Below are 18,498 nucleotides of genomic sequence, written 5' to 3' on the forward strand. Positions count from 1 at the left end.
AACAATCCTCTGTGTAAAGATTTCTTCTCATTTCCCCTCAAATTTTTTTGGCAATTATTTTAAATCTATGACCTCTGGTTACCAACCCACTTGCCAGAGGAAACAGTTACTCCCTAGTTGATCAATCAAAACCCCTCATAATTTTGAATACCTCTTGAATTGGTCTCCCCTTAACCTTCTCTGTTCTAAGGAGAACAATCCCAGCTTCTCCAATCTCTTCACATAACTGAAGTCCCTCATCCCTGGTATCATCTTGATAAACCTCGTCTGTACCCTCTCCAAGGCCTTGACATCTTTCTTAAAGTGTAGTGCCCTAAATTGTACACACTACTCCAGCTGAGGCCTAACCAGTGATTTGTAAAGCTTTAGCATGACTTCCTTGTTTTTGTATTCAATATCCCTATTTACAAAGCCAAGTATCCCATACGCTTTGTTAACCACCTTATCAACTTGCCCTGCCACTTTCAAAGATTTGTCAATATGCACCCCGAAGATCCCTCTGCTCTTGTATCCCTCTAAAAGAAATCACTGTGAACCACATAGTGTGTTACTGTGAACCACATAGTAATAGTGTAAAGATCACTGCAGGGCAGCATTTACCTCAATACCACAGTCCCTCTAGGCATTAGTGACAGGTCTGGCATTAGTAGGATTCACATCCTGCTGACTATGAATATAACAATGTTTTTTTTTAAATCATGTAATAAAATTTTAAGTAGCTTTTTGTTAATTGGTGTCAGCCTTGGCTCAGAGATAGTACTCTCGCCTCTGAGTCAGTAGGTTGTGGATTCAAACCCAATTCTGGAGCCTTAAGTACATAATCTAGGCTAACACTTCAGTACAGTATTAAGAGAGTGCTGCACTGTTGCAGGTGCGGTCTTTCGGCTAAGGTGTTAAACCAAGGCTTCATCTACCCTCTCAAGTAGATTTCGACTGCACCTCCCTCCTCTGCAACTCGTACCACTAAGAAAGACTGAAACAGCAATGTTACAGGAACACTATCATCTTCCACAAACGGCAGTTGATACTAGCTCAATTGCTAAATTTAAATCTGAGATAGATAGCTTTTTGGCAATTAAGGGATATGGGCCAAAGGCGGGTATATGGAGTTAGATCACAGATCAGCCATGATCTTATCAAATGGCGCTGCAGGCACGAGGGGCTGAATGGCCTACTCCTGTTCCCAACCAAGTCACACACCATAATGATTTTGCCATATGTCATCCATCGTTCATTTATTGTCGCTGGGTCAATACCATGGAATTTCCTACCTAACACCATCATGGGAGCACCATCACAATAACTGCAGCAGTTACCATCACCACCTTCTCAGGGCAACTAGGGATGCACAATAAATGCAGACTTGCCAGTGGCTCCCACATCCCGAGAACAAATAAAAAGAAAATGTGGTCCACAGAACTTCCTCAATCAATGTCGCATAAAGAGGTTGGAGATAATTATACTTATGACTAATATATCTTCTGGAGGTGGAACACAGCACAACATGTTACTAGATCAATTCACAATCAATTCCTTCCCTGCTTTCAAAAAACCTCCTCAACCCTTTCTCTTTGACTTTGTCATCAGTACCCCATCTTAGTCTCAGCATTCTTCTTCTCTTTCCCCTTGCTCAGTGTCCAACATTCCCTTTTCCTCCTTATTCTAAAACACTCAGATGTCTTCTTGCATGTGAGAAGTGCAATATAAATGCAAATTGTTCTTATTTGTGAATCATAATCAAGCCTACAGCTCTAAGCACTCCTCCTTCACCTCCACTATGTGGTGGGCCACCTCCAATTCTGCTCCTCTCCCTTGCGTTTTGCGCTCTCCTACAAGGGGAGAAGGAACAGACCTGTGAGTGACTGAAGGTGATGTATTTATCCTGTGAATGCATTGCTTTGGGTGAGGCTGACCATGAAAGACATGCATCAGAGGGTGACTATCAAACAGATACATTACACTGCATCAGGATTGGGGTGAGTGGCAGTGGTGGGTGAATAAATGGGCAGTTGAGGAAATGCATAGAAAGTGAAGGATGGCTGCTGCTGCTGACACTTAAGTGGGTGTGAGGAGTTATGTGATGGGGTAGGCATGCCAACACAGAGTGACTGGGGTGAGGGGGAGGTGTTGAACAACACAGGATGTGGGTGAATCAGTAACTGTACTCACTTTTCCTGACCAGGTTAGGTCATTAAAATGCTTCCTGCACTGAACCCAAGACCTGGGCACCGTGCTCCTGTTGCTCACCTCTCTGCCACCTCCTGCCAAGCATTTTTGGTTACAGAGCCAGGTTTCTTCCTGCCATCCATTGATAACATTACCTCCCTCCTGGCTCTCACTGCAGCTAGCAGTACATTCAGGGAGGCGTCATTAAATCTAGGGGCAGCCTTTGCTTTCCTGGACTCCGTTTCTCCTTTCTCCTTCAAAATCCATTCTTGGACTTTAAATAGTGGGCTTTAAATCACTTCATTCGGGTGCACAGTTGGCTTACTGCGCTGATTGGAGACGCAAAACTCAGAAGCAAAGATAATTGCCTGCAATCGAGTTGCGATCACAGATTTAAACGTGCTCACTTGACTTCCGGGTTCCCCACGTGCAAATCCACCCACCCGCTGAGTTCCTGGCTCCAAGTTAAAATCCAGGCCCTGGTATCTCTAATTGTGGAATGAGTAACAAGCTTCTATTCTGTGGTGCTATTTTAGCACATTTCTGAATACGCTATGGTAAATAATGACGCCAGACAACAGCGCATGAAATATGCAGAGATCACCAGTTTGCCTGAATTAAAATGTTTTTCAAAATGGAAAGCTGTCATAGTGGTAAATATAATTATATATTATTATAGGTCAGAGGTCTCCTTTCGTTGTTCTGGGAATCATTCACATATGATGCCATCAATATATCTTTCCCAGATATATGCCAGCTTTTCTGCTCTTATGATACACAGCTGTACAAGGTAATTAAAAATTGTCACTGGTAGAAAGATGCACAATTTTTGTTTTGAAATCATAATCACAAATGCATGACAATACTAACACCGGCAAAAGGAGTTCTCCCAGAAAGTTGAAATGAGTTGTTACTGAACAGCACTTAGTAGTTGTAGAACCTTGTGAAACCAGCAGAATAATAATTGCAGTATATGCAATAACAAATACAAAGTAGAGGTGCAAGTTCTATTTGGATGAGGAGTATTTTTATGAAATTACATACCGAAGTTTTACTCAAGTGTTTATTTACAGCATTGAGATCATTTGAAGGCTTGTCCAAGAAGTAAAGAACTTTTGATTATCTTCTAAAAAAATGTTTATATTGCTGTGTCATCCATGGCTAACAGACCTATTCTCAGGCCTCTGCCAATCCAGATGAGGTGTGCAAGCGTGACTCCATCAACTTTCGTTCCCACCCTTCTTGTGGTGAACCACCTTTGCTCTGTTCTGCACCTTCTCACAATGCCATGTGGAAATCACAGGCATAAACCACATTCTAGTATGCACTCTGTGATGTGGCACATTGGAACTCCAACACACCACCATAATGTTTTTCTGCAACTTCTCACCAGGCAAAAAACGTGGGTATAGAGACACCATTTTTTAAAAAAAAACTATACTTAATAATAATACTTTCTTTTGTTTTACCCCTTTTTAAATTATTCTTTCTCTTTTATCTATACTGGCACATTTTCTGGTGAAGACTCTGGGAGACAGGTAATCTGCTGTCAGGCTTCAGTCTTTGCTGATGCTGACCACTGGGAAATGTAACAAAACAGGCGATGGTAACTGCGATTTTCCTCCATACCTCTGAGGAAGCACCTTGCCGTTCCCCAGTGCCTCCATCAATGGCACTTTAAGATCGGAAATTTGTTGTGAGTCATCCCATCATTCACCGTATCAGAGTATGTTGGAGCATCAACATGCTGCCTCACACTGCTGCTCCTCTTGTTTCGTTTTGATTAATAGGTGAACTCACTCCAAATTTGTATTCATTTTATTTGATTGTATCTGCCCTTCACTTCAGTTTTAATGACAGTTTGAATGATTATCCTCAGAATGATGGGATTATCCTCAGAATAAAATGCTACATGAGAGTGTGTATTTTACGGGCTTTATTGTTGTGTTGTTCTGATGTTATTACTCTTAATATGCTTTGCCTCTTAATAATGCTTTGTTAATATTTAATGTAAAACAGTCTCAAAGTTATCTGAAATTAAATGTAAGTTTCAAAGTTGGTTATTGACATGACGAAAAGCGTAATTTAACCATTGTTTACTGTTCACGCTTACTGTGTCAGCAGATGATAGAGGAAATTCTTCTTCGCGATTTTCTAGGTGATTTTTCTGTGCAACATCTTCAGAGTGCTAGATCCTTTGCCAAAAAGTTTAAAAGTTGGCTAGTTGATGCACTGGAGGGCACACCATTACTACTACAGTCACATAAAATGAAAGGTATCTTTTTGTAATTAATAAAGCTTTATTACGTTACTAATTTATTACCCTACCTGAAGGCTATTCATCCAGCGAGTGACATCACAGTTCAACTCCCTCTCCTCTGGTCATCCATCCATCATCCCACTCCTGCTGCTCTTGATCTGCTAAACTGCTCCCTTGCCTCTGCTTTCTATGCCATTGTTGCCACCAAATTGCTCACGATGTCCATCTGCTGTTTCCACTGCTACAGGCTTCATCCTCACTCCACCATATCAGAGGGCAATAAACTTGAGTGTACCTGGTGCACAACAAGACTAGTCATTCATCATTAGATCTGGCTCGATCATGTCATGTTTTACCACAGCTCACTCTCCCCAGCCAAAACCGCCTATTGCTCCAGGATCATCCTGGAGGGCAAGGACAGCCTAAGTCTCCTCTTCTCTATGACCAGCTCTCTCCTCAATCTCCTTTTCCACCACCCCCTCCATCTTGACCTCCAGAGTGTGAAGAGCTCATGAATTTCTTTGACTGCAAGATTCAAACCACCCATGTAGCTGCCTCTGCCAATAACTTCCCTTCCTTTTCCCCACTCCTGCCTCCCACCCACAGCAGCCCTGATCCCCTGTCACTCTGTAGTTTCTCTCCCATCTCTGCTTGTCCTCTCCAAGCTCATCTCTTCAATGAGACCCACTGTCATGTTTCAGGATTTTTCTGACCATTTTTTAACAAAAAGGATTTGGAAAAGAATTACATTGAAGTGTCGGGTTTTTAAAGCAAACTGTTTCATACAAGTTTTGAAAAAAGCACTAAAAAAAAAGTAGTTAAAATGACAATGGGCTAAGCATTGAAGTTGTTTCCCTAAAGACTGAAAACAATAGGCAATTCATTAGCCTATCATGGCAATAAATAAATATGTCACACCCAGTGACCTAGAAATTGGATCACGCCCGGTTTAGAACATAAGAACATAAGAAATAGGAGCAGGAGTAGGCCAATCGGCCCCTCGAGCCTGCTCCGCCATTCAATAAGATCATGGCTGATCTGATCCTAACCTCAAATCTAAATTCATGTCCAATTTCCTGCCCGCTCCCCGTAACCCCTAATTCCCTTTACTTCTAGGAAACTGTCTATTTCTGTTTTAAATTTATTCAATGCTGTAGCTTCCACAGCTTCCTGGGGCAGCAAATTCCACAGACCCACCACCCTCTGAGTGAAGAAGTTTCTCCTCATCTCAGTTTTGAAAGAGCAGCCCCTTATTCTAAGATTATGCCCCCTAGTTCTAGATTCACCCATCCTTGGGAACATCCTTACCGCATCCACCCGATCAAGCCCCTTCACAATCTTATATGTTTCAATAAGATCGCCTCTCATTCTTCTGAACTCCAATGAGTAGAGTCCCAATCTACTCAACCTCTCCTCATATGTCCACCCCCTCATCCCCGGGATTAACCGAGTGAACCTTCTTTGTACTGCCTCGAGAGCAAGTATGTCTTTTCTTAAGTATGGAGACCAAAACTGTATGCAGTATTCCAGGTGCGGTCTCACCAATACCTTATATAACTGCAGCAATACCTCCCTTTGGGGCGCAATCATGTGCCTAATGAGGCTGGCAGCGTGACCACATCAAATTAGTCCACTGGCCTCATTAGTAAAGTACTGGCGAGCTGTGGGTGCCAGTCATAACTTCAGAAGCAGCTCGCCAATCACGGGGGGGGTAGCATGATCAGCTGGTTGGGACGCCGGCCAAGAGCCTAAGATGAGTTTAGGAGTGGGGAGGAGGCAAATGGGAGGGGGTACGCAGTGGTCGGCAACGGCCTGCAGTTTTAATGTGGAGTCGGGAGGAGCATTCCTGCTCCTCCTGACTCCACATTAAGGTAACCAATTAAGGTTGGACATCTTTCCGACACTGTTTAGGTGCAGGAAGTTGGCCTGCTAATTTAAATCTCTTTTCACCCATTTTCCCTCCAGAAAATGCGCGAAGGGAGATCCAATTTCACCCCCCATGTGTCAGAAAATATAAACAGGGAGATAAAGACAGAGACAGAAAAACTCACTGACAGGTTTTTTAAAAAGAAAACTACAAGTGCACAGTTCTTGGCAGACTGAGAAGGTTACAATGCAGGAGGGTCGTTAGAAGTTATTCAGTTTAGGTCAAGCAAAGTGACCCATTGATGTGGGAAAGCATAGCATGTTCATTATTTTGCATTATTATGTGACGATAAGTTGTATTGAATGCATGAGTCCAATAATAACTGTTGCTCTGTATGTTCATTTGTTGTGAAATAGAACTGCTTAAGAGTTCGTATGTGGCCTTATCTTACCAAGTGTTTTCTCTGTTTTCAAAAGATTGAAGTGGCACATGTGCACGCACATATGAAAGACCCGAATATCCAGTTCAGATAACACAGGGTACTGTTGCTACACCCCTAGGTTACGCTATTGTATAGTTAGATATTGGGCAGTATGGCACATCCCTAAACGTGACTAGCGCCACTGTATCCAAGATAATATCTAAAGCAAGCCTTAAGTTTGTACCAGTTGGTGGCAGCTACCTGGAATACTGAGTTACACTGGTGACAAGGACGGTTCAAAATGTTTAAAATTTAAAAGTGAATTGAACAGAAACAGTGAGATTTTTAAAAATGTCCAAATCAAAAGATGTTGAGCTTGAGTTAGCCAGAATAATGGCCAAAGAGAAAACAAACAAGAGAGAGTTTCATCTAAAAGAGCATGGGGGTTAAATTGGATAAGGCCCGAATACAGATGCAGGCATCGTGGTGCACGATTTACCCACGTTCGGTGGTTCCGACACAGGCAGCACATTAGATTCGTACTGCCTCCTCATTCACCTGATTGTAGCGCAGCACGGAGGCCTAGCTTAGACATTCTCTCCAGCTTCCGCACTTCTCACCAGCAGGGGGCCCAAATCTCGCGTGAGTTAGCCCCTCGAGCCTGTTCCGCCATTCATGGTTGGTTTGTGACCTAACTTCATTTACCCGCCTTAGCTCCATATCCCTTAATACCTATGGTTAACAAAAATCTATCAATCTCAGACTTAAAATTAACAATTGAGCTAGCACCAGCTACCATTTGCAGAAGAGCGTTCCAAATTTCTCTCATCCTTTGTGTGTAAAAGCGTTTCCTAACTTCACTCCTTCAAGTCCTGGCTCTAAATGATAGGCTATGTCCCCTAGTCCTAGTATTCAAGTATGGGAGACCTATAAAAACAGGTACAAATGCATCAGCAGCCAGAAACAATAATCCAGCAACTAACCTGTTAATCCTGCATGATCCCTTTAAATAGCACTCGTGGTGGGGGGGGGTCTTGCAGGCCGTCTAAGACATGTTCAGATGGTCGTGGTTAAGACAGTGCGTTGGCTGCAGTGTTAAGTGCCAAAATGGTGTCTATCCCCTTAAGTCAGTGTTGCACTTAGAAGTGGTAGACAGCATTTATTCAGGGGTGCATAAAAGTGACCTGGGAATGACACTCATTCCCATTTTCTATTGCTCTGTGTCAGGAAGTCCCACAGTTGAAACTGGGAAGTCAATGTGTGAAGAATTGCCATATCCTAGCAGTCTGTGACACAACATGTGTGAAGAATTGCGAGCATTAACCTATATCTTAGCACAGCATCTGTGCTTCCACCCTGCCTTTATAAATAAAGTATTTTTAAAAAATTTTATGAAAACATTTATCTGACTTGACTTTTACATTTCTCAGCAGCAAATATGTTTGTCAGCAGACTACGAAGGAGAACTTGTATTTGCAATCTAGCAAAGGTAATATGTACATAATACAGAGAACACTTCAATGTGTTAGTAGAGAGGCGTAAATATAAAATACCCATAATTTAAAAAGGCAGATATCAAATCAACTTCATGTCATGGTATTAATTTAATATTACTTTCTCCCTCACCCATTTATAACATTTTTCTTCCATCTTTTAATTTCCACATGTCACACACTGATTCCTAGCAAAGATAATAAACAATCGTTTACTTTCCAACATTAGTAACTGTACAAAAGTACCTCAGGGTAACCCACCATAGATTTTTTCACCCCCTTATCTCTGTCGTGATACACTGAGCCTCAATTTGGAGGTGCAGGTTATTGTGGCACATGGTGTCAGGTTTGCATCTATGATTTTCCATATGGTGTTTTTTGATCACAGCTGTACTGTCACAGAGTGACACAGAGCTGAGGAACAGCATTTCCCCATAGCAAGGGAAAGAACCAACAGCATGACTGCTCTTGCACACCTTCCAGTAGCTGAATCAAGAACGAAAAAACAGAAAATGCTGGAAAAGCACAGCAGATCCATCAGCATCTGAAAGAGAAAAGATAGGTTAACATTTTGGGTGCAGACCCTTCCTCATCCCGACCTATAATTATAAAATATAATTTATGTAATCTGTGTATTTGGAGCAATTACAGTTTTTTCTAAAATCTTTGCTGTTCCGAGCCTTATATTGGCGGAAGTTGAGGAAAGTTATCCTGCCAGCTCTTATGTCCAGGATATGTATTGTGTAGGGAGACATAGAAAAGGGGAAAGGGAGAAGATAGGAAAAGGCAGTATGTTTAATTTGAAGGCATTTATCTGAAGTATGGAATGTTTATTTTTACTTTCTATCAGCATGAGTTTTTGTCTCCAGAGTTGCTGACGGTTGGATATATGAGTGGTTGAAAGAAGAATATAGAGAGACTATTTCTTGCATATGTTATCTTATTACAGGTCGGGTCTGAATAGTGACTGAGTTTAAAGTTCACAGCTAACCGAAATGTTCCACTATTGTTAATCTGATTAATTCTATGTGCAATCATGATGATACAGAGGCCTGGATTTTTCTCTTTGGGAAGGAGTTTCAGCGGGATAATACATCCGCCCACCCCTCCGTGTCCGCTCCAGCCGAAACCTATTTTCCTGGGCTGGGGTTCACTAGACATGCACGTAGGTCTCCAAGCAGGATTCCCACCATCAAGAGGGAGGCTACCAGTGCAGGGACGCTGCTACAGCACCCAAAGATCCAAGGAGGGACTTAAAAGGGCAGAAGCACCCCAAAGGTCAGAAAGAGGCCTTCAGCAGGTAAGTCTCGGCCATCTGGAGGGAGAGAAGACCATTACAAGGCCCTTTCTCTCCAATTGGGTATTCACCACCACTCCCCAGGGTCTAGTGTCACCTCCACATTGTGGCTCTGGGAAATGGTGGCAAGTGTGGCGGAGTCCAGGGAAATCTGCTAGGATCATAGGCCCTGCCCCCTGCCACAATTTACATGCTGTGGGCGGGGATAGAATAGGCAGCGACAGTTCTGCCAGGGAGAGAGAAATCCCAGTTAGCCAGTGAGGCGACGGTAGGCCTCAGCGCTCAAATTTTCTGACATTCTCCATCGCAATCCCATCTAATTTTGGACAGGAGCATGAAGAAGAATTCCTCCCAGAGACTCTACTTTATGCCTAGCTGGCAGATCTTGCGTGCCTTATTTACTTACCTTCACTTAACCCTTTGAAAGAACCAACATTATTGACAAAAGGAACTACAACATATAAAAGGATACAGATAATGTACAGTCATTTTCTTTGATTTCCACTTTAAAACTATTCACAGAAAATATTTTTTTCTATTCTAGAGCATGCACACAGTTTTGAATAATCATAGAATGGTCAGCACTTTAAAAGCTGACCTGCGTGCTGTCATCAGTCAGGGGTTATTGAATATCCCCAACAAATCCACAGAAACATTCAACTGTTCACTGGAAGAAATAGGCAGTAGTTTTGAATGGAAATGTAAGTACATTGCTTTGTTTGACTTCTCAAAGAGATTTCTATGTACAATTTATATAACTTGGTATATAATGATAGAAAAAAATTGTAGAATGTACAAGTGATAGTTTACCCAAATCATAATGATTACGTAACACACTAGACATTTATTACTAATGTACAATGATTATATTGCAATAAATTTTTAAAATAGAGGGGAATTAAGTCCATGTTGATCTTATTTGAGAAAATGAATAGAATTGGTGAATTTCAACTTTTCTTTCAAATTAAGGGGCTATAATTCCTTTGGGTGGTATTTTTAGTGCACTGATTAATTGCTTGCATCAAATTCCTATGTGTACTTGTTACATTTCAGTATTTTTGACCACCTATCCACAGAAAAAATAGTTGCTTTTAAGTGCTGGGTTTTAAAACAAAGTGGATTTGCACAGGTTTAGAAAAGAAGGCCACAAGCTGCAGGCAATTGCCAAAAGTGTATTAGAACCAGACATGGATACTATTACGCAGGATGATTGGAAATAATAGGGGAGGTGTTAGCTCATCTCAGGGACTCCAAAAAAACATTCCTACCATGGGGGGAATAGAATGTCCCTTCCTGTTGAGCTATGCATGAAGCTAATTTCAAAGAGAGGGAGAACAAGTAGTAACTTTGATTAGCAGCTATTCTAGGCAACACCCAAGTGGGCAGTCAGGTTTTATTAAAGAAAAGGTTGTGAAGGCCTTCACTAAGGCAGGCTCAGAAGTCAGAAATGCTGGAGGAACAGTTTGAACACCTCTTATATAAATCGCTGATGTAGGGTAGTGTGACATGTTCTTTATTTTCTTTCATTACGTGAAGATAAGTTTTACCGATTGAACTAAATGAATTTGATCATAATTGTTGCTCTATATATTCACCTTAGTGTGAAATGAAGCAGCTTAACAATTCATATCAAACCTCCCATACCTAGTGGTAACTTGGTCCGCCATAGGAGAGGTTGAAGAAATAAATGTGCAAAAGGCACGAGTGTCTGGTTCAGATCACAAGGCAATGCTATTGTTTCATCCCTGGGTTACGCTATCGTGCAAGTAAATATAGGGCAATGTGAGCTAACTCCTATAAAAGTAAAATGTTCAGACTGCTTAAGGGAGCACCTGACATCACAGAACCCAAAAAGATATCTACTGTACACCTGAATTTGTAACAGTGATTTTTAACAAAAATATTAACGTGCTTAAAATGAACAGGTTAAGAACTTAGCACAGATGGGAATTTGATGTAAACACGTTAGCCAGTGCACTGAAAATAATGTGCAAAAGAATTTCAACCCCCAATTGTTCTAAAGTTGATTTTTACTTCCTTCCATCTATTCTTTAAATAACACCTTGCTGAATTCTACACTACCCATTCATCTAGTTACCTCCCCTATAATATTTGCACTTGGTGTGAAGTAGAAATGGATGCTCTTATTGACAATGGGCCTGAAAATCCTTGGACCTGCTGCACCGACGTAAGTGCAGCAGAGCAGGGTTCCCGTTCCGCCACTCATCTCTGCACCTGACATTGCTGAAGTATCCAGGGTCAGGATGGGGTCATCTTATTTAAATATTTTCACTGGGCACCCACACCAGTATGGATACATCTTGGGCGCCTGCTAGAGTTAGGTGGGAGTAAAAGCGATGCTGGCAAGTTGCTCAAGGGGCCAGATGGTGACCTTTGGCACTAATGTTTTTTAATGCTGCCAATCACCCAGACATTTTTCAGAGGTCAGAATCCATGCTTGAATACCTAGGTGGGTCCTCATTGTGCCCCTAGAATACCAGGAAGGTCCTGGACTTCAAATTGCTTGGTGGAAAGGATGTGGGATCCATAGGAATTCATACAAGGGAAGCCGCCCACCTTGGCCCAGCCTCCTTGTCACATCATTTGCCTTGTATAGGGCAGTCAAGTTCCACCTGCCCCAGGCCCCAACAGAAAATCTTGCTGGCTTCTCTTCTGGGTGGAAACCTGGCATTTCTGGGTCTTGCCCAATTTTCCTCCCCGCCAGTCCTCTTGCACTGGCTTTATCCTCCCTGGGCCCAGAAGAAATTTGGGGCATTGCACCTTATGCTTTTACAAGGGTACTGCTATATTTTTTTAAGCATTTAAAAAGATGATATAACTAAAGGAAAGTAAAATGTAAAAATTAGTATCCATGTGCCTTCTTTCTTCTTTAGCCCCAACTTCAGAAGAATACCACCATCCCGACCAATCTGACCTTTCAGTTTCAGAGGTGCAAAGGCCATAGAGTAGTGATAACGGGGGACTTCAACTACCCTAATATAGATTGGGATAGTAATAATATAAGGGGCAAAGAGGGGGATGAATTTTTGAAGTGTGTTCACGAGAACTTTCGTGATCAGCACGTTTCCGGCCCAACGAGGAAGGAGGTATTGCTGGATTTGGTTCTGGGGAATGAGGCGGGCCAAGTGGAGCAAGCGTCAGTGGGGGAACATTCAGGGAACAGCGATCACAGTATCATAAATTTAGAATAGCTATGGAAAAGCACATGGACCACACTAGAGTAAAAATACTCAATTGGAGGAGGGCCAATTTCAATGGGATGAGAACAGATCTGGCCCGGGTAAATTGCAATCAAAGATTGGCAGGCAAAACTGTAATTGAACAATGGGCGACCTTTAAGTAGGAGATGGTTCAGGTACAGTCTAGGTACATTCCCACATGGGAGAAAGGTAGGGCAAACAAAGCCAGAGCTTCCTGGATGACAAAAGAGATCGAGAGTAAGATGAAGCAGAAAAAAAGGGCATATGACAGATGTCAGGTTGATAACACAAATGAGAACCAGGCTGAATATAGAAAGTTCAGAGGGAAAGTGAAAAAGGAAATAAGAGGGGCAAAGAGAGAGTATGAGAATAAACTGGCGGCCAACATAAAAGGGAATCCAAATGTCTTCTATAGGCATGTAAACAGTAAACGGGTAGTAAGAGGAGGGGTGGGGCCGATCAGGGACAAAAATGGAGATCTACTCATGGAGGCAGAGGGCATGGCCGAGGTACTAAATGAGTACTTTGCATCTGTCTTTACCAAGGAAGAACATGCTGCCAGAGTTTCAGTAAAGGAAGATGTAGTTGAGATACTGAATGGGCTAAAAATTGATAAAGAGGAGGTACTAGAAAAGCTAGCTGTACTTAAAGTAGGTAAGTCATCCGGTCCAGATGGGATGCATCTTAGGTTGCTGAGGGAAGTAAGGGTGGAAATTGCGGAGGTACTGGCCATAATCTTCCAAACATCCTTAGATACGGGGTTGGTGTCAGAGGACTAGAGAATTGCAAATGTTGCACCCTTGTTCAAAAAAGGGTGTAAGGATAAACTCAGCAACTACAGGCCAGTCAGTTTAACCTCGGTGGTGGGGAAACTTTTAGAAACGATAATCCGGGAAAGATTTAGCAGTCACTTGGACAAGTGTGGATTGATTAGGGAAAGCCAGCATGGATTTATTAAAGGCAAATCGTGTTTAACTAACTTGATATAATTTTTTGATGAGGTAACGGAAAGGGTCGATGAGGGCAATGCGGTTGATATGGTGTATATGGACTTTCAAAAGGCGTTTGATAAAGTGCCGCATAATAGGCTTGTCATCAAGATTGAAGCCCATAGAATAAAGGGGGCAGTAGCAGCATGGATACAAAATTGGCTAAGTAACAGGAAACAGAGTAGTGGTGAACGGTTGTTTTTTGGACTGGAGGGAGGTACATATTGGTGTTCCCCATGGGTTGGTATCAGGACCACTGCTTTTCTTGATATATATTAATGACTTGGACTTGGGTGTGCAGGGCACAATCTCCAAATTTTCAGATGACACAAAACTTGGAAGTGTAGTGAACAGTGAGGACGATAATGATAGACTTCAAGAGGCTATAGAGAGGCTGTTGAAATGGACACATGGGAGATGAAATATAACGCAGAAAAATGTGAAGTAATACATTTCGGTAGGAAGAACGGGGAGAGGCAATATAAGCTAGAGGGCACAATTCTAAAAGGGGTGCAGGAACAGAGAAATCAGGGGGTATATGTGCACAAATCATTGAAAGTGGCAGGGCAGATTGAGAAAGCAGTTAAGAAAGCAGACGGAATCCTGGGCTTATAAATAGAGGCATAGAGTACAAAAGCAAGGAAGTCATGATGAATCTTTATAAAACACTGGTTCGACCACAACTGGAGTATTGTGTCCAGTTCTGGGCACCGCACTTTAGGAAAGATGCGAAGGCCTTAGAAAGTGTGCAGAAGAGATTTACTAGAATGATTCCAGGGATGAGGGACTTTAGTTACATGGATAGACTGGAGAAGCTGGGGTTGTTCTCCTTGGAACAAAGAAGATTGAGAGAAGATTTGATAGAGGTATTCAAAATCATGAAGGGTCTAGATAGAATAGATAGAGAGAAACTGTTCCCAATGGCTGTAGGGTCAAGAACCAGAGGACATAGATTTAAGGTGATTGGCAAAAGAACCAAAGGTGATATGAAGAAAAACCTTTTTACACAGCGAGTGGTTAGGATCTGGAATGCACTGCCAGAGGGGGTGGTTGAGGCAGATTCAATTGAGGCTTTTAAAAGGGAACTGGATAGGTACTTGAAAGTAAAAAAGTAGACAGGGATAGGGTGGGGGAGTGGGACTAGCTGGATTGCTCTTGCATAGAGCCGGCAAGGACTTGATGGGCCGAATGGCCTCCTTCCGTGCTGTAACCTTTCTATGATTCTTACACCAGCCATCCTATGGACTCTTTGCATGAAGTTTCCAATTTACTACCAGTCTCATTGCTGTCCACTGTATTTACTTCTTATTTTTTTCTTTTCATATAAGATTTTATGGTACAATAACACCAGTTTGGTATCTGTAACAAACCTCAAAAAATGAGTTTGGAGTTTCTTGTAAGTTTTGAAACATTATTGATGAACCAACTATGTCATATTATCAAGATCTTTTCAGACATGATTTAGATCCCATTAATTATAGTCAGCATAAGGATTAAGGAGTGTAAGGATATAAATCATACCCCCCCTTGTTTTCTTAATGTACATTTACACCATACATTAAAAATTAATTAGGGAAAGTCAATTAGGTAAAGAAGCTCTAAAAAAGATGGGTTTAATGGCATAATTATTTTGATGAGAGCAGCTGGAAGTATTAGTTACAGTGGTGTTTGTGATGTATGTGTAGAATGTTATTCCTTTGAAATTCTCTTCAAACAAATTTTCAAAGAAAAATAGTAGCAGTAATTAGAATGTGATTTAATGTCATCTCCATAAAACATGAAAAATATTTACTGGACGTAAATCATTATGTATAGTTCATAAAATGGATATTTTATTTCATTGCCCATACATAAATCTTCTTCACCTGGGCTTGTGATAGCTGGCTTTGTGAAATGTATCAGGAGATAATGAGTGTAGCACCTCAGAAATCAAAATGCAAGTATAAACAGCCTAGTATGATTTATTTTTATTGCAGGTTTTGATAGTTTGTTGGCTTTGCTGGATACTGCAGCAGATATTAGAGCTTACTTTCAGTGCGTGTCAACCCTTGTGCATCTCTTCGTGTTTCAGGTAACTTATTTGCTGGAGATAATATTATAATAATCACATTACTTAAGAAATTGTGCATATTGGAGTTTCAAGTTTGCTTGTGTCCCTTATGTTTGAGCACTTAGACATCCTCAGATCAATCAAGAAAAATACAGTGTGGTTTATCACCAGTGCCATTAATATGGATGATAAATATGTTTTAAATTTCTTTTTCATGCAATTTGTTCCACAGATTCAGTGCTGCATAACTAAAGCTTGCACCTTAAGATTGTATTTTTCATATATCTATTTGAAAACACAACTGGCGACGTTGCGATTCTAATGGTACATTCACATTATGGGGTAGTTTTTGACTTTTAGGCAGCCAACCAGCGGAGCGCACCAGCCAGCCGGTCTGGTGGCAAAGATTTTGCGGCCCGGACTTCATTTGAATCCAACCAGTGAGCTCCGTACGTCAAATGGGCATGCTGAGGCAGCTCGGCGGTTTTGGGCCACAGGATTGTCGGCTGGCTGGGTCCTCAGCGGAAGCTGTAGGGCCCCACAAAAATAAACACAGACTTACTTGTTGGATCCTCATTGGCTGTACTGCCAGCTGATACTAGACGGAGTGTACTGTGGTGATTGTGTCTTTTATCAATATTGCTACTTCCCCTCCTTTCCCAATTTTCCTGTCCTTTCTAAAGACACTATAGCATGGAATATTTAGCTCCCAATTATGCTCTGTTTGTAGCCAGGTATCTGTAATGGTTACTATATCATACCCTTTAAGCTGGATTTGTGCTTCTAACTCACTTGTGTTATTTCTTATGCTACCTTCATTTGTGTACAGAACTCTTATCTGTGTGCCACAGTGGGAAAAAAATAACTTCTCCCCACAATCTCCATCATAATAATCCTTGACCTTTCTAGGTTATCCAGTTGAGGTGAGAACCTTCCCCATAGATAATTGGAGGGGATATCAACCTGCAACACTCTTTCACATCACCTACTGGCCAGTCCAAGACTAGGATTGGCAGAAAGCAATTTATACTGTTTTATTGATCAAGAAATGGGCACTTGACCTGAAAATAATTTACAAAATGTGCTATTTTGTTGATCATTGGCATCTTTCCTCTCACAAAAGATGCCATTGATCAACAATCAGTGTAAGCCAGGTAGCGTAAACAAATCTATACTTTAAATGCTGATCAGAAACAGTATTAATTGCAGCATTAGAAGCAAAGACCTACGGCACTTTTCTCCATTGGACAAAAGCACTTTCAGGTCTTACAAATCGCTGCAACAAAAGTTTAAACTTGAATGTGGGCACCTTTACTATACATACAAAACAACCACCCTATCATCACAATTAGGAAAATACACCATGAAGCCACACTGGTGGACCTTTCTCAAGTGCAGTGGGTGCGCTCAGTTATAATTAGTTATTCACTTCAATCAACAGATTATGACGTGTTTCATCATCAGATTTAATTTAAGATAAAGAGCATTGTTTCATAAAAATGTGCAATATAAAGTTGACAATATTTGATATTTCAGCCCAGCAATTTCAGGGGAGAAGAGTTCACACAACTGGCTGCGAATTTCCAGCTGAGATGGAACTACTTTCTTTCTGCAATAAGCCGTGCTTTAACACTGTCAAATGCAGAATCCTTTGGTAAGGCTTGCCAATGAGACCAATAACTCTAACATGTCCATGTTTTTCTAAGTGCTGAGAGTACAGAATGGATTAAAAAAAGGAAATTTCCTGATTATTTCATATGGGTTATTGCCTACTTAAAATAACACTGGCAGGAAGTGAGTGTGTGTACCTGTTGGAAAATTTACCCTACTGATTCTGTGATTGTAATGGCCCGTAAATTGCTTCGAGCGGCGAAAGAACGGCGCTCGCCTCTCCATAGATTTATACTCACCCACTAACTTATTGGGGGCACTTCCTATAATAGGAAGCTGAGAAGAGCCCTACATTAACTCCAGTGAAGCTAGGACTTGTGTAAAAAGTGAGAGGATCGAGCTCTCCCCTCGACCAATCAGATTGCAGTATTGTTGAACTGCCGCGAAAAGTCAAAACCCTTGAAGTACAAGCTGTAATGTAAAAACCAGGAAGTGAAAGTTACAACAATAAAATCATTTGTAAAAACAGTTATGGACAGCGAACAAAAGTAGTCAAATTAAATAAAAAAGACGGAAAGAAAAAGTTTTTAAAAAGTAAACTTTTTTTAAAAGAAATATTTTTTAATGATTAAGAACTATTAAAATAAGGAGCATTGAGACTCCACATTTTTTAAAAGTCTTACTGCGGTGTTAAAACTTAGTTTCGACCTGGTATATTTAAGAGTACCTATTTTGTGATGATATTAGTTAGTTTCCAGCTGGGCAGAAGAGTAAGTTGGCGCTGGTCCATTGATTGGAGCCGGCGATATCCCTTTAACGCGAACCTGTCAGACTGCTGGCCAACCAAAAAGAGCTGTTGAGTTCACTGTTCTTTTTAAAGCAATTTCCAACCCATTATGTATTGCTGGTAACCAGATAAGATTGCAGGTGGATTGGATAATGCTGCTAAAGTCTGCTTATTCTTTAGATTGGTTGGGCCCGATATTAGGACGGAGGCGGGTTGGCAGCGGGGGGTCGACTGGGCGCATGGGTAACGCACCCAGTGAATTTGGGGTGCTCCGCATGCAATCGCAGCCTATTTGAAGGCACTTACCTTGGCTTCCAGGTTTCCTTTCTAGACCTG

General features: G+C 41.4%; 1 protein-coding gene across 1 annotated transcript in view; it reads left to right on the forward strand.

The window, feature by feature from the left end:
• LOC137323183 (DNA-binding protein RFX8-like) overlaps positions 1–18,498 on the forward strand; it is a 54,908-nt gene that overhangs the window by 29,401 nt on the left and 7,009 nt on the right. Inside the window, exons 6-11 of the mRNA XM_067986691.1 lie at positions 2,846–2,956; positions 4,291–4,441; positions 8,148–8,203; positions 10,049–10,205; positions 15,691–15,785; positions 17,301–17,418. Of these exons, the coding sequence (XP_067842792.1) occupies positions 2,846–2,956; positions 4,291–4,441; positions 8,148–8,203; positions 10,049–10,205; positions 15,691–15,785; positions 17,301–17,418 (688 nt within the window). The remainder of the gene's footprint in view (positions 1–2,845; positions 2,957–4,290; positions 4,442–8,147; positions 8,204–10,048; positions 10,206–15,690; positions 15,786–17,300; positions 17,419–18,498) is intronic.

The sequence above is a fragment of the Heptranchias perlo genome, chromosome 6 (assembly GCF_035084215.1).
Source record: "Heptranchias perlo isolate sHepPer1 chromosome 6, sHepPer1.hap1, whole genome shotgun sequence".
Lineage (NCBI taxonomy): Eukaryota > Metazoa > Chordata > Chondrichthyes > Hexanchiformes > Hexanchidae > Heptranchias > Heptranchias perlo.